The sequence below is a fragment of the Thunnus thynnus genome, chromosome 21 (genome assembly GCF_963924715.1).
Source record: "Thunnus thynnus chromosome 21, fThuThy2.1, whole genome shotgun sequence".
In the NCBI taxonomy this organism is placed as follows: Eukaryota; Metazoa; Chordata; class Actinopteri; order Scombriformes; family Scombridae; genus Thunnus; species Thunnus thynnus.
In genome coordinates this window covers 26,791,645-26,805,057 of record NC_089537.1, presented here as the reverse complement: position 1 = coordinate 26,805,057, position 13,413 = coordinate 26,791,645, and the positions used below count along the sequence as shown (strand labels likewise).

The window sequence follows — 13,413 nt, the reverse complement described above, 5'->3', positions numbered from 1 at the left end:
AAATGTTTCTGTTAATCTCTTAATTAATCTGTTACATTATATCAGAAATGCATTATAAATTGTTTATGTGTAGTGATACTTTTGTTTACAGGATTATGATCTGTTAAAAAGGGTCAGCCCTACTTTGTGTATGTTTTTTTCAGTTCTGCCTGTGATGTTGTGGGTAGATCACTAGGGGCCTGTAACACAAAGCGAGATCAATGGGGGGGTATTCCATCAAGGTGGATAAAGGAAAAGCCTGGCTTAATTTGATTAGTCTTGCTAATTTAAAGTTCTGTTCCATTACTGTGGCTTATAGGATTCCCCGCTCAGTAACAAGGTAACTTAGACTGCAGAACTGCCTCATTGTACTGGTTACCCCTGCTGTTCAGGATTGAATTTAAAATTTTACTACTTGTTTTTAAATCACTGAGCACCTTGCCCCATCTTACTTTATTGACCTTCTCACCCCTTACACCCCAGCTCGTACTCTCAGATCTGCAGACCAGCTGATGCAGTCGGTCCCCAGGACAAGGCTGGAGACAGAGGGTAGTGGGGCATTTGCTGTAAAGGCTCTGCAACTGTGGAATAACCTTCAATTTGGAATTAGACAAACAACCTCAGTGTCCTCTTTTAAAACTCTTAAAAACTATTTTTTTTAATAAAAATGGCTTTTAATTAGGGTTTTCCTTTATGTTTTAAGCTTTTATTGTGTTTTATCTATGTTTCTATTTATTGATTACATTAAAACTGTTCTAATTTGTAATTGCACTGTGTATTTTCTGTTTTTATGTATGTGAAGCACATTGTTTTGAAAAGTACTATATAAATAAAGTTTATTATTATTATTGTTTTAAGATATAAATACAGATGTTCAAATGCAGTATATATGGAAAGAAACATTCTTTGTATGCTTGCATAGTTGCCTAATAAACTGATTCTGATTCTGAGTCTGAAATGTAGTTTCAGGCTACAAGGGAAGGGAAGGGGAGAGGGAGGGATTTTCTATCTGAAGTCTAGCTGTCATGTGTTGACAAAGTGCTCCCTTTTGCCATTACCAGTCTATCTACGTATACGACCTTCAGCATGAATAGAGACTAAATGTCAAAGAGGAAACTGAGAAGGTGATGCAACAGTCACAGCTGCCTGAAGGAAAGGCCAACAGCTGTGGTTTATTTCCACCACGGCCCTGCCACTATCCTTGTTAAAAATAAGACAAGATATGTTTTCACTCATCCCTCTGTGGTACTGAGTCACTGCAGCAGTACATATAAATAGCACACAGCAAATACAAATACAATAGTAACATAATATCACAATCTTGCACACACAAGCGTTGGCAGTGCAATGCTTAATCCCATGACCCAACTAAGGTAGCAAATTATTGGCACATAAGCATCCTTCATGTGTCCTCTGAGATTGCTGACAGATAGGAAGCTGACTATCTTGCTGTTTATCTGATTCTGTTTCATTTCTTCTATCCTTAGCAATGTCTTTTGAGAAAGTTGGATCAACAATTAACAATCAACAATTAATTTTTACTGTCTAAGCTTTACCTTAAATATTTCAAATCGCACACTTTGTCACACCCTCCACTTGTGCCTCCTCCTCCACCTAGCCTGCAGCCACTCTCTCCCTCTCCCCATCCTTGTGTGTCTGTTTGTCTAATTACAGAAGTGGAGTAAGGTGTGCAGGAGTCAGGTAATCAGCTGACATTATTAGTCCTGCATAAGTACCTCGTCGCCAAATTGTAGACTCTGTTCACACAGTCAGTCATGCTTCCAGCCTAACTTGTTGCTGTTCTGTCAGTATCCAGCATTTGCCTAATTCTTCTTTCTCTGTGCCTGTAGAAAACTTCAGCCTGACTCCAGCCCCTGTCTTCAGTCCTCCTGCCTCACCTGTCTCCCTCGACGGTTCAGCTCGGTTCCCTACTTTCTGGAACCTACTCTGCCTGGCTCCTTCAGTATTCCCCTGCCCTGCTTGGCCCCAGCTTCATGCCCAAACCTCTGCCCCAGGTTTCCAGCTACCTGCCAAAGCCCTTGCTTCGTTCTCCATGCTACCTGCCCAGCAACAAACTGCCTTGCAACTTGATTTACTGCCTCCTGTCTCTGTGTGCTTCACTTGGGTTCACTAGCCTAGCCTTAACACACTTTCAAGGATGAAGTCTTATTTCAGTAACCAAATTTTTTTCATTCAAATTTTTTTTTTCTGACTCTAGTACATTGGGCTCCTTCAAGGTTCCATATTAAACCCTGTACTGTTTAGAATCTATATAAATGACACACCTTTTGGGGGTCCTCTGGTGCAAACAAAAATGTATGCAGATGATACTGTTCTGTATGTTCATACAACTAGGAAACAGGAAGTAGCTAAGAAATGAATTGATGTTCTGTCATATATCTTTGAATTGTTGACGGTCTCCTCAATGTAAAACTCTATTTTTCCAGGACTGACTAGTCAACAAGTTGTGTTATGGGGGAAAAACTGAAAGTCATTTATAATTTTAAGTATTCTGGGGTTGCTTTAGATCCCAATTTGAGTTGTGAGTTATGATTTGGCGCTATATAAATAAAACTGAATTGAAAATTGAACTTAAATTCATGTCCCATTCAGATGCAACAAAATCAGCCTTCTCTTTGAGAGAAAGATTACTCTACTTAAATTTAAAACTTAAACTTAAAATAGTATATGATGATTCATTTCCTCCTCTTCCTGTTTTTTCTTATATACAGTATTCATTGCAACTCTAATATGTATAATGCTTTTTTAAATCTTTTTTTTTTTTTTAAATCTCCGTCAGTATCACTTACATTATTATATAAGCCTAGGTCAAACACAACAAACCTCTGCCTCAAGAAACATTGTATGTGTTTAGTGAACATTTTGCCCAAATGTTGTCTTCTTGGGCAGTGTCTACTCCTTAACACATGACCTCAACAATGTCAGCAAAACACTTCTAACCTTCTACTTAACATGAACAAGGCTAGTAGGGTGAGACTAACTCTTTTTAGTGAGTTGTGCACACTGTGCACCTCTCAGACAAACAGACAAAGTGTCCTAGCAAGATAAATATTTCCAGAGGGACAATTCAATCAGTACCATCAATAGTAATGACTGTACCTGTTTGGTTATAGACTACATCAGTGATGCAAAGCATGTTCCAGTCTTTCCTCACCGTCTCCACCAGATTACCAACGTCTCTCCACGTATAATGCTTCCCCTCAAGTGAGAAGTTGGGGTTCAGCTCCAATTGATCAGCCAAGGAGTAGCAGGAGGACACACCAAGCTTCTGCAGTGGGGTGAAGTGGATCATGTTGTAGCCTAGACAGAACAGAGCAAAGTGTAGCTTGAAACCTCAGATAAAGAGAATTTATTATTGTTGTTGTTGAATCTGAAATGATGGATGTAGACACCCACCAGACCTAATATATGACAGACTGCTGCTGCTGCAAGCCTGATGAGAGCAGCCAGACTGACACATACAATAAGGCCAGTAAGCATTGACAACAAAGACAACAATGACTTTAAAGACACTGATGAATTCATCACATGATGGATTCATCTCTTCCCTTTCACACATATATATTGCACATATATATATTGCACATATATATATATATATTGCACAGTAAAACAGAAATATTGCATCTTTCATCACTTCATTAGTTTGTCACTGACCAGTCTCCTTTGCGACCCTGACCCTGTCAAGCCATTTGTCCAGAGGGCCGAGGCACTTGGCCAAGTATGTTTGACTGCTGATGCAGTCCAGTGGGAGGATGTCATTGTTGGCTCCCACCCTCAGCACTGGATCGACCACAATGTAACCACCACTCACTTTCTCTTTATCCCTGTAAAAGTGAAAAAATAATGCTAACAATCAAACACATATCAGTAAATGCACAAAACAAGATGGATACACATGTACATACATGCATTAAATAGTATTTATTTGTAGCTGCAATTCAATGGTTGATGTCAATTTGCCAGGCAGTAGTACATTTTTGTGCTTGCACTCGTTTGTTAATTTCCAAGCTCCAAGCTTACCCGCAGGTGAGACACAGTTGACTGAGTTTGTGTTGATGCAGATCAGGTGGCACAATGCAAATTTGATATGAAACTTGCTCAAACAACAACAACAAAAAAAACAAGTACAATTGCAAATTTTTGTGGCTTCTGGCAGACTGGCCTTTCAAATATTGACATATATAATGAGTTCTTTCTTTTACCATTATTCATCAGCACATGTAATGGGTTAGATTAATTATCCCAATGCCTAATTGTAGCTGAAGCTGAAGCAAGAGGAATTTTTCAGGGAAATTAACAGCTTGAACTGGGATGATGTACTGTCCTCTGATGATCTGGACTATGGCTGTGACACTTTTACAGAATCAACTCTGTGGGGGAAAGATATAATGTGAGGATACAGATAAAATCTAAAAATAAAAACAATTTACCGTGGTTTAATGAACATTTGTGGAAACTAATGAAATCTAGAGATGCTGCACTAAGGAAAGCAATTGAAATCTCGTTTTTATCTCAATATTTTGAATGAGGCAAAAGGCAACAGTAAAATTGATCTGGAAAAACATCGATAATCTCACAAGGAGGGACCCAAATTTTTTTTTATTTTAAACTCAAAGTACAAAGAAAGTTAATTGAATATCATCCTACTGTTGCTTCTGTCTTTAATATGTTTTTCCTTGAGTCTGTATATGAGTTAGGAAAAAAATTTACGAAAAGGAAACTGGATATTGTTCCTATAGATACTACAGGTCAGGGTTTTTGAGCTGGTACAGACTAATGAGTTACAAGTAAACAAAATCATCAGCTCCCTAAAAAACTCCAAAAGTAGAGATGCTTTCTTACCCTGATGACTGGAAATGTGCCATTGTCACGCCTATTTTTAAATCTGGAGACCACCTTGACGCTAGTAACTACAGACCAATAAGTATACTGCCAGTACTCTCAGAGGTTGCTGAGAAACTTGTCATTAAACAACTGACAACATTTCTTAATGCAAGCAATTTTGGTCTACATTGTATGCTATTTGGCTTTTGAGCAAATGATTCCACCAAAACTGCTATCTTACACTTAATAGAGCAAATTAAATCAAGACTTGATAAAGGAGGAGTAGTTGGTACTATATTTATATATATATTATATATAAGCATTCAACACAGTCAATCATGATGTTTTAATATCGAAACTGTCTGTCCAAATTTAACTTCTCATCTAGAGCACTGGCATGGATGTCTTCATATTTATCTAAAAGGATACAATTTGTCAAAGTTTGTGATGCACTGTCCAGTAACATGAAGTGTACAATGGGTGTTCCACAAGAGTCAGTGTTAGGTCCCCTATTATTTATCCTATATATTAATGATCTCCCTCAACAGATTCATGATATAGAACTGCAAATGCGTGCAGCTGAGTTAGCTGTTGCTAAGCTAACAGTTGCATTGGAAAGTATCACACATCGGCTTGATCAATCATGTCTGAGTCTAAATGTAAACAAGACAAAGGGTATGTTCTTCTCTAAAGCCATGGTATAACCTCCTAATGTTGATATTCTCATCAAAGGTGAAAGGATTGACATAGTGACTGATTTTAAATATCTTGGTGTGATATCTTGGATCCAAATTTGAACTTTAAGAAACATGTTTTAAAAAATGGTTCAAACCATAAAGTACAACTTAGCAAATTTTAAACATATTGGAAACTGTGTCTCTTTGGATGCAGCCAAGATATTTATGCATGCTATGATTTTTTCTTATATGTCTTATTGCATCACATGTTTTGGGCAGGCTGGAGAAACAGCCATAAAACCTCTTGAGTCTGTCACTGAAGGATACTGGAGAAATACAATTTACTGAGCTTTGAAAATTTTAGATTATTCTCAAATTTTGCCTACTTTATAAAATTTTAAATGGTTTGGCCCCTCCTCCACTATATGACTTTGTATACACTCGGTCAGTAAGTTCTATTAGATCCTCCAGAATATCCTCTATACAAGATTGTACCATACCATTTCATCGCACTGCATTTGGGCAGTCAGCTTTCTTTGTGATAGCCACAACTCAGTGGAATGCCCTACCTGATGATATGAAGAGCTACGGTGCCATCGGTGTGTTCAAAACCAAAAAACTAGTCAGCTCTGTAACCACTGAATCTAAATTTCATCTCATGGTCTTCTCAAATAATGTCAAATAATATTGCTTTTCATTTGACAAGTTTACATTATTAATTTCTAGTTGACATTGTGGGTGTATGTGATGTGCTATTGTGTGTAGCTTTGTATTTTGTATAATGTGTCCTGTGTGTTTTTTGCTTTGTACTGTTTGTTATTGTACTGTTATATGTTTTATTTGTAAGGGACAGCAGATGAAAATTAGCTTTAAAGCTAACTCTGGTGCAATACATCAAATGTTAACATTTATGTTTAAAACTGTGCATTGTCCCAATAAATACAATAAAATACAATGTCATTTCTTTTGCCACATTTGGCACCTGATTGGCAGCATAGGGCTGCCAGGAGGCCTGCCATGACTGACCTTCACCATCAGGCCCGTTTTGTGCTGGTGTCCGCAACACGTGCACTGGAACCTGAACATGTGGAGGAACATTATGTTCAGCGATGAGTCCAGATACTGCCTATGGCAGTTGGATCATAGGGTCAAAGTGTGGGGAAGACGCGGAGAACGCTTTGCTGATTGCTGCACCAATAGAGTAACATCTTTTGGTGGAGGCAGTGTGATGGTGTAGGGCGGCATCTCCCTCACTGGAAAAATGAGGCTTGTCATCATTGGAGGCAATCTCAATGCAGAGAGATATTGAGATGAGATTCTGCAATCAGTGGCAATCCCATATCTCCACAGTCTGGAACCAAACTCTGTCCTCCAAGATGACAAAGCTCGCCCCCACAGAGCGGGGTTTATCAGAGACTACCTCCAGAATTTGGGAGTGGAGAGGATGGAATGGCCTGCCAGCAGTCCTGACCTCAACCCCATTGAACACTTGTGGGATCAGCTTGGGTGTGCTGTTCGTGCCAGAGTGACCAACACAACCACGTTGGCTGACTTGCGACAAATGCTGGTTGAAGAATGGGATGCCATCCCACAGCAGTGTGTGACCAGGCTGGTGACCAGCATGAGGAGGAGGTACCAGGCTGTTGTGGCTGTGTATGGTTCTTCCACACGCCACTGAGGATCCTGTATGTTAAATGAATAAATTGTTAAATTGCCAATATGTTTTGTTTCTTCAAACTTCAATCATCCAATCCACCAGACACCAAAAAATGTCAATGGCAGAATAAGCTGTTTGGCATTGGCAGAGAAGATTTGGCAAATTTTTCATGGGCGCAAGCCACATACTCAGCTCTGCTGCTCATTCCACAAATGCATGTTCCTTACAAATGTGGCACCATTTAAAAGGGAAATAAACAGGCTTTCCAACAGTATTTATTGCCAAGAAGCATTGTTACAACAAAGAAATAATCTTCTAAACAAAAATTTCCTTACTTTTTGTGCTTTGTTTAGTCAGATTTTTCCCAAATTTCACGTTTGATGAGAGTCCCTGTCTGAAGACATGTACAGGCCAATATTGAATCATAGTCATAGTCACCTACTGACAACAGGAAGTTATAGGCCCCGTACTTTTACTAACTACTCCTAGCAGGTTAACCAGATCCAACTAAAATTCGGTCAGCTAAACTGTAGCTAACGACCTTGATGATGTTAAATAGTGAAGCTTTTGAGTTTTCATCAAGAACTGTTGCCAAGGTGACACATTATTCACCATGAAACAGGAAGCTGTTTTTGAGGGGCTAGGGATGCTTGAAAAGAAACTTGGCACACGTGTCAGAAGGGGTAAATTTTGATGTCTGATATGGGTATTTGGCTTAGGGTATGGCAAGGGGGCTCGATAGTACCCCCTAAAAATTTGAATGGAGCAGCCCTCAAAGTGGGTTTCACTTGGATGTACAAAATTTGATTGGCAGATGTAACATCTTCAGACTTAAAAAAAAAAAAAAACTCTTCAAGCAATACCCTAAGACCAACAGGAAGTCAGCCATTCTGAATTTTTGCTATTTGCAGGCACTGTACTTTAACAAATTCCTAGAGAATTAACCAGAGCAACTTCAAATTTGTTGGGTGTCATCTAAAGACCTTTGCAATGCAAAGTTATCAAAATTTTGAGTTTTTATGGAACGCCCTTGATGTGGCGTGCTGGTCAATTTGCATATTTCGCCATGAAACAGAAACTCCACAGGACCTTGTCCAATCTACCCCAAACTTCACATGCTTGATTGAAGTCAATGCCTGGAAACATCATCCAATTTACATGAAATTTACATGGTGTGATCTACACATGATATATAGCAACATGGCATATAATTAGTGGGTGTTCTCTAGCACCACACAGTGGGCACAGGATCACAGTGGGACATCAAAATCTTGAGTTTTCACGGAAACACCCTTGACATGGTGTGCTGGTCAATTTGCATGTTTCACCATGAAACAGGAAGTTGTTGTAACTTGACTGGACTTTGTCCACTCTGCCCCAAATTTCACATGTTTGATTGAAATTCAGGCCTCAACACGTCTACATGTCAATATTGAGTCATGGTCATAGCGCCACCTACTGACAACAGGAAGTCAGCCTTATATGACAAATCATCCAATTTACATGAAATTTACATGGTGTGCTCTACACATGACATACAGCAACATGATGTATAATTAGTGGGTGTTAGTGGACACACAAAGTGAAATTTAACTCCTTCGTGCAATGCCCGATATTGATAAAAATGCATATGCATGTCAGGCAACCTCCATTAAATGTACTGCTGCATTAATGACTCACTTGTGTAGCACTACCTTCTAGCAACAGGAAGTCAGCCTTATGTGATAAACATCATCTGATTTACATGAAATTTACATGGTATGGCCTACACATGATATACAGAAACATGACTTGCAATTAGTGAGTATTCTCTAGTGCCACATAGTGGACACAGGAAGTGATGTTTATCTCCTATATGCAATGTTCAGTATTCATGAAAATGTGTATATTCATGTCAATTGCCCTCTGATAAATGATTGCTTCAGTGTGTTGCTCTGCAATAGCAGCACTTGGACTGCAGCATGCCCCGACATGCACGAAGGGGTGAGGACCCAGTCATCGCTGCTTGTATGAGGACAAAACAGCAACCGTTAAATTTTGTCATATAAGTGTTTCAATGCCAGTGTTTCCTTTTTCAGTTCACATTTTGTTTTCGATGCCACATTTTATTGTCAGTGCCAAAATTTAACTGTCACTGTTCTTGCTTTGTATGCTTGCAGCTTTAATTTCTCCTTCTTTTTGGTTCTCAACCATGGATGGTGGCTATGGTCAGCTTTAATTCATGCAGGTAACAATGGATTCTAATTTCATCTGTGAAGGCCAAAACTACATTCATATTTATTTATTTATTTATTTTATTATTATTTTATTTTATTCTAACTTGTGGCACATGTTTTTACACTATGTATGTTTTTATGGTCTTATTTTCAACTCTTGTTCCTGTGAGGCACTTTGTGAATTTCATTTCTGTGAAAGGTGCTATACTAAATAAGCTTATTATTATTATTATTATTATTATTATATGGATACATTTTGGGTGGAGTATCACTTTAGGCCAGGGTGTGGTGCAAAAATGTCCAAGGATGGTCTAAAATGGAAAGGATTCATCCTCTCAGAAGGATTAATCCTTCAGTATGAGTAGAAAGTTCTACCTGAGAGAGGTGCTACAGAAAAATCCATAAAGTTACCAAAAACAATACAATTCATTGTCTGGGAAGCATTAATATTCACAATGGTAAATTTTGATGTGATGGTGGCACCAGACAAAAGGTCAGGAGTTAACCAAATGAAAGAAAAATCATCCTGTTGAGACAACAAATACAGTACATACATGTACCACGTTTTACCAGAGTTAGAAAGGTATATTGGAGCAGTGAAGTGTTGCATGGGTGGACTAATTGACCAACATCGACATCTTTATGACTTATTGGTCAAGGATCGATCCCTCTCTAGACATTCAATACAGTGGATATCATGCTATATCCACTGTGATTAAGATTAGGTTTCTTTATTGTCATTTCTCAGCACTCACATACATTGAAATGAAATTTATCCTCTGCTTTTGACCCATCCTACACACCCTAGGAGCAGTGGGCAACCCCAGCTCTTTTTGCCAGGGCTTGGTCAGGGGCAGTGACAGGAGTATTAACTCCTAACATACATGTCGATTGTGGGAGGAAACCAGAGCACCTGGCGGAAACCCACGCAAACACGGGGAGAACATGCAAACCCCACACAGAAAGGACGGCTAGGGTTCAAACCCAGGACCTACTTGCTGTGAGGCAACAGTGCTAACCACTGAGCCACCATGCTGCCATAGCACATCTGTTAGGTTAGGTTAGGTTAGGTTAGGTTAGGTTAGGTTAGGTTAGGTTAGGTTAGGTTAGGTTAGGTTAGTCACATGTGTGACACACATGCAGCAGTGGTGACAAAGCAACCTACCCACAGGAGAAGTAGTACTGGTAAGATCCAGCCACTATTAAATCCAGTCTGCAGTACTTATCACAGTCATCCTCCTGGCCATTTGGATAGACCCAGTCCAAAGAATGAAACTTTAGGCGATCAAACTTGTGGTCTTTCGCAGGGTAGTTGGTGTAGACCTGGACTTCCTTACCCTGGAGGGTTGGGCCCAGACGGAATTGCAGCTCAAAGCCTGAAGACAGCAGCAATAATTTGTACTTTGTACTATTTCCAATTTTTCCTGCTTTCTGTTTTGTTTTATCATATTTAGGGGCCTCTCTGATCTGAGACTGGTTTTTAATTGGATCACTTGGTTCATACTACACACTGTGAATTGAGTTGATGATTGATGTTATGGCATTTAATTAGTCTCAAAACCCACACACATAAAAACCAGGTGCCTGCACGTGATACGAGTGCACAGAAAAGCAGGAAAGTCTCCTCACGAGGGAGCATTTCTGCTCCACATGCACAAATGTTGTCCTATGAGCATGGGGCTGTGACAAGTACAAGCTCTACCCTCCCTATGCCCTCACAACTGCTCAACACTTGCTTGTTCATAAAGTTGACTTTTGAGACTATGGAGGCGGGGATGGAATAGACAGTCCCCTTCTTTGATTGGTCACTTGCCTGAGAGAACAAAGGGAAACATGAATGATGATATTTAGTGACTGATTCTGTTTTTTGTTTTTGTTTGTTTGTTTTGTTTTTTTACCACTTACATGTATGAAAAAGTGTTAGACATCATAGCAAAAGCCTTTTTAAAACCATTCTCAGATTTTTGAGACCTTAATTTTGCTTATGAAAACAGAAAAAAGGGTGATTTCACAGATATTTCTCAAGCCAGACCACATTAGACCAGGTCCCGATCAAATGCTCTGCATTTGTGCATGCGGAACAGAAATGCTCCCATGCCAGGATAGTTTTCCGCTTGTGGATTCTGTTCTGTGCACTCTTATCATGTGCATGCGCCTGGTTTTTATGTTTGTGGGTTTTAAGACTAATTATGTGTCATATGATGTTGTGTTCAGTAAATACTGTGAGTGTGAATGTACATACAAACAATTTGAACACAAATACTGTTTTTTTTTCAGTCTAGTTTCATTATCATCTTAAATTACTATTGAATTCAGATAAAACTAAATGTATGCTGTGATTATAAACTGTGCTTCAAAAAGCACATTAATGAGCTAACAAACTCACTAAAAGCAAAACTAGCATTCTTTTACAGAAATAAGACATGTTTTACCCAGAACTGCAAAAAACAAATTGTTCAGTCAACTTTTTTATCTGTTTTGGTCTATGGCAATACAGTGCACACTTCTTGATTCAGTATATCATTCAACTCATAACTCATAACTGGAGATAGCTTTAGAACACATCATTGTATATTATATCAGAAAGTTGGGTGGCAATCATTGGCCGTGAGAAGGGAACAACAGTGTATTCTATTTATTTACAAAGCACTACTGAGCAAACTTCCAACATATATCTCTTGTCATCTAAACTACAGATCACTTTCTCACCACACTAGATCCCATGACTATTTGATTCTTGAAGGTTAGTACTGAAATTGGAACAGTGGCTTTAAAATATTTTGCTCCACACAAGTGGAACAACTGGCAAAAGCATGCTAAAATGGAAGAGCTGATCCCTTATACTCATTTCAAACATCTGCTGGCAGAATTGGTAGAGTGTGAATGTGCATGCTTTCTATGAATTATGTTGATGAATGGATGAATGTTGTTGTCTCTAATTGAATGTCTTTGAATGTTGTCTCTGTTTGTATGCTTGCTGTAAATCTTGTTGTTTGATACTTCAAATTTGTACACTGTAAACTTTTTATTTTTCTGTATGTTCTGTAGTCAGGACGGCCTTGGGAAAGAGAGCATGCTCTCAATGGCCCCTCCCTGCAGAAATAAAGGTTAATAAAATCAGTGTTAGAACAGACACTCATTACTACTCAGATTAGTCTTCATGATGTTGTGGGCTGGTGAGTGGAAGGGAGCTAATATGATCTGCAGACCGGCAGACTGTGTGAGTGTGAACAGGACATTTGCTTCTGAAATAGAGAGGCTGTTTCAGTTAAACTTTCTGATTCAATAAAAGGTTAAATAAGTAACTTTGTGACATATTCAAGTGGTATTCTGGGTACATTGAACAGACGAGACGGAAAACTGTGACCAAGCCCCTGACCATGCTTTAGGACCAAAGTTTTAAAGGTTAAACATGTAAGACATGGTGTTTATTGCATTGCATCATTCTGCTGTAGGTGACTGCAGTAGAGTTGCATTGAATTGTAGGTGACAGTGTAGGGGAGTTATTGCAGTGTAGTGTGTGCAGTAGTTGTGTCCTGACTGTGCAGTGTTATTAACATGCAGTGGTTAAAGTTCAGAGTCCTACCTTGTTCCAGACGGAACAGAGATCGCTCCAGTTTCTCCATGTCACTGAGCAGCAGGCCCCTGCTCTATCAGCTGATCTCTAACATGCAGTCCTGCTCTATTTAGGCTGCCTTCCACATGGAGGGAAAGAGAGACAGCTCTGACATAGCATGGTAACATGAGACAGCTCTGCTCTGCACAGTGCTCCTTATGGAGGATCAAAACTGCCAAAACTATCGATAAACAATAAAAGTAAATTGATTTCATTTATTACTAACACTTCCTTCTCATGAACAAATATTAAAGATTTTTCACAGTAGTGTGGTCCTACAGCTGTGCAACATATTTAGAATTTGTCATATATTTTTTGGTCTGGCCTTTTTATTTCTAAAGGACTGGAGAATAAAATGTGTGCTACATACATATATGTATATTCAATATGTGTAAATATAGGCTATGTAATTGTATGGGT

General features: G+C 38.9%; 1 protein-coding gene across 4 annotated transcripts in view; it reads right to left on the bottom strand.

Annotated features, from left to right (window-relative positions):
• The window catches only part of LOC137172859 (glycogen debranching enzyme-like), a 74,910-nt gene extending 61,819 nt beyond the window's left edge, over positions 1-13,091 (bottom strand). For all 4 annotated transcript variants that reach the window (XM_067577434.1, XM_067577436.1, XM_067577435.1 and 1 more), the window contains exons 1-4: positions 12,964-13,091; positions 10,543-10,753; positions 3,658-3,827; positions 3,100-3,300 (exon numbers count right to left, since the gene is read on the bottom strand). In XM_067577434.1, the coding sequence (XP_067433535.1) occupies positions 3,100-3,300; positions 3,658-3,827; positions 10,543-10,753; positions 12,964-13,003 (622 nt within the window). In that variant the 5' untranslated portion in view covers positions 13,004-13,091. The remainder of the gene's footprint in view (positions 1-3,099; positions 3,301-3,657; positions 3,828-10,542; positions 10,754-12,963) is intronic.
• Positions 13,092-13,413: the final 322 nt, after the last annotated feature.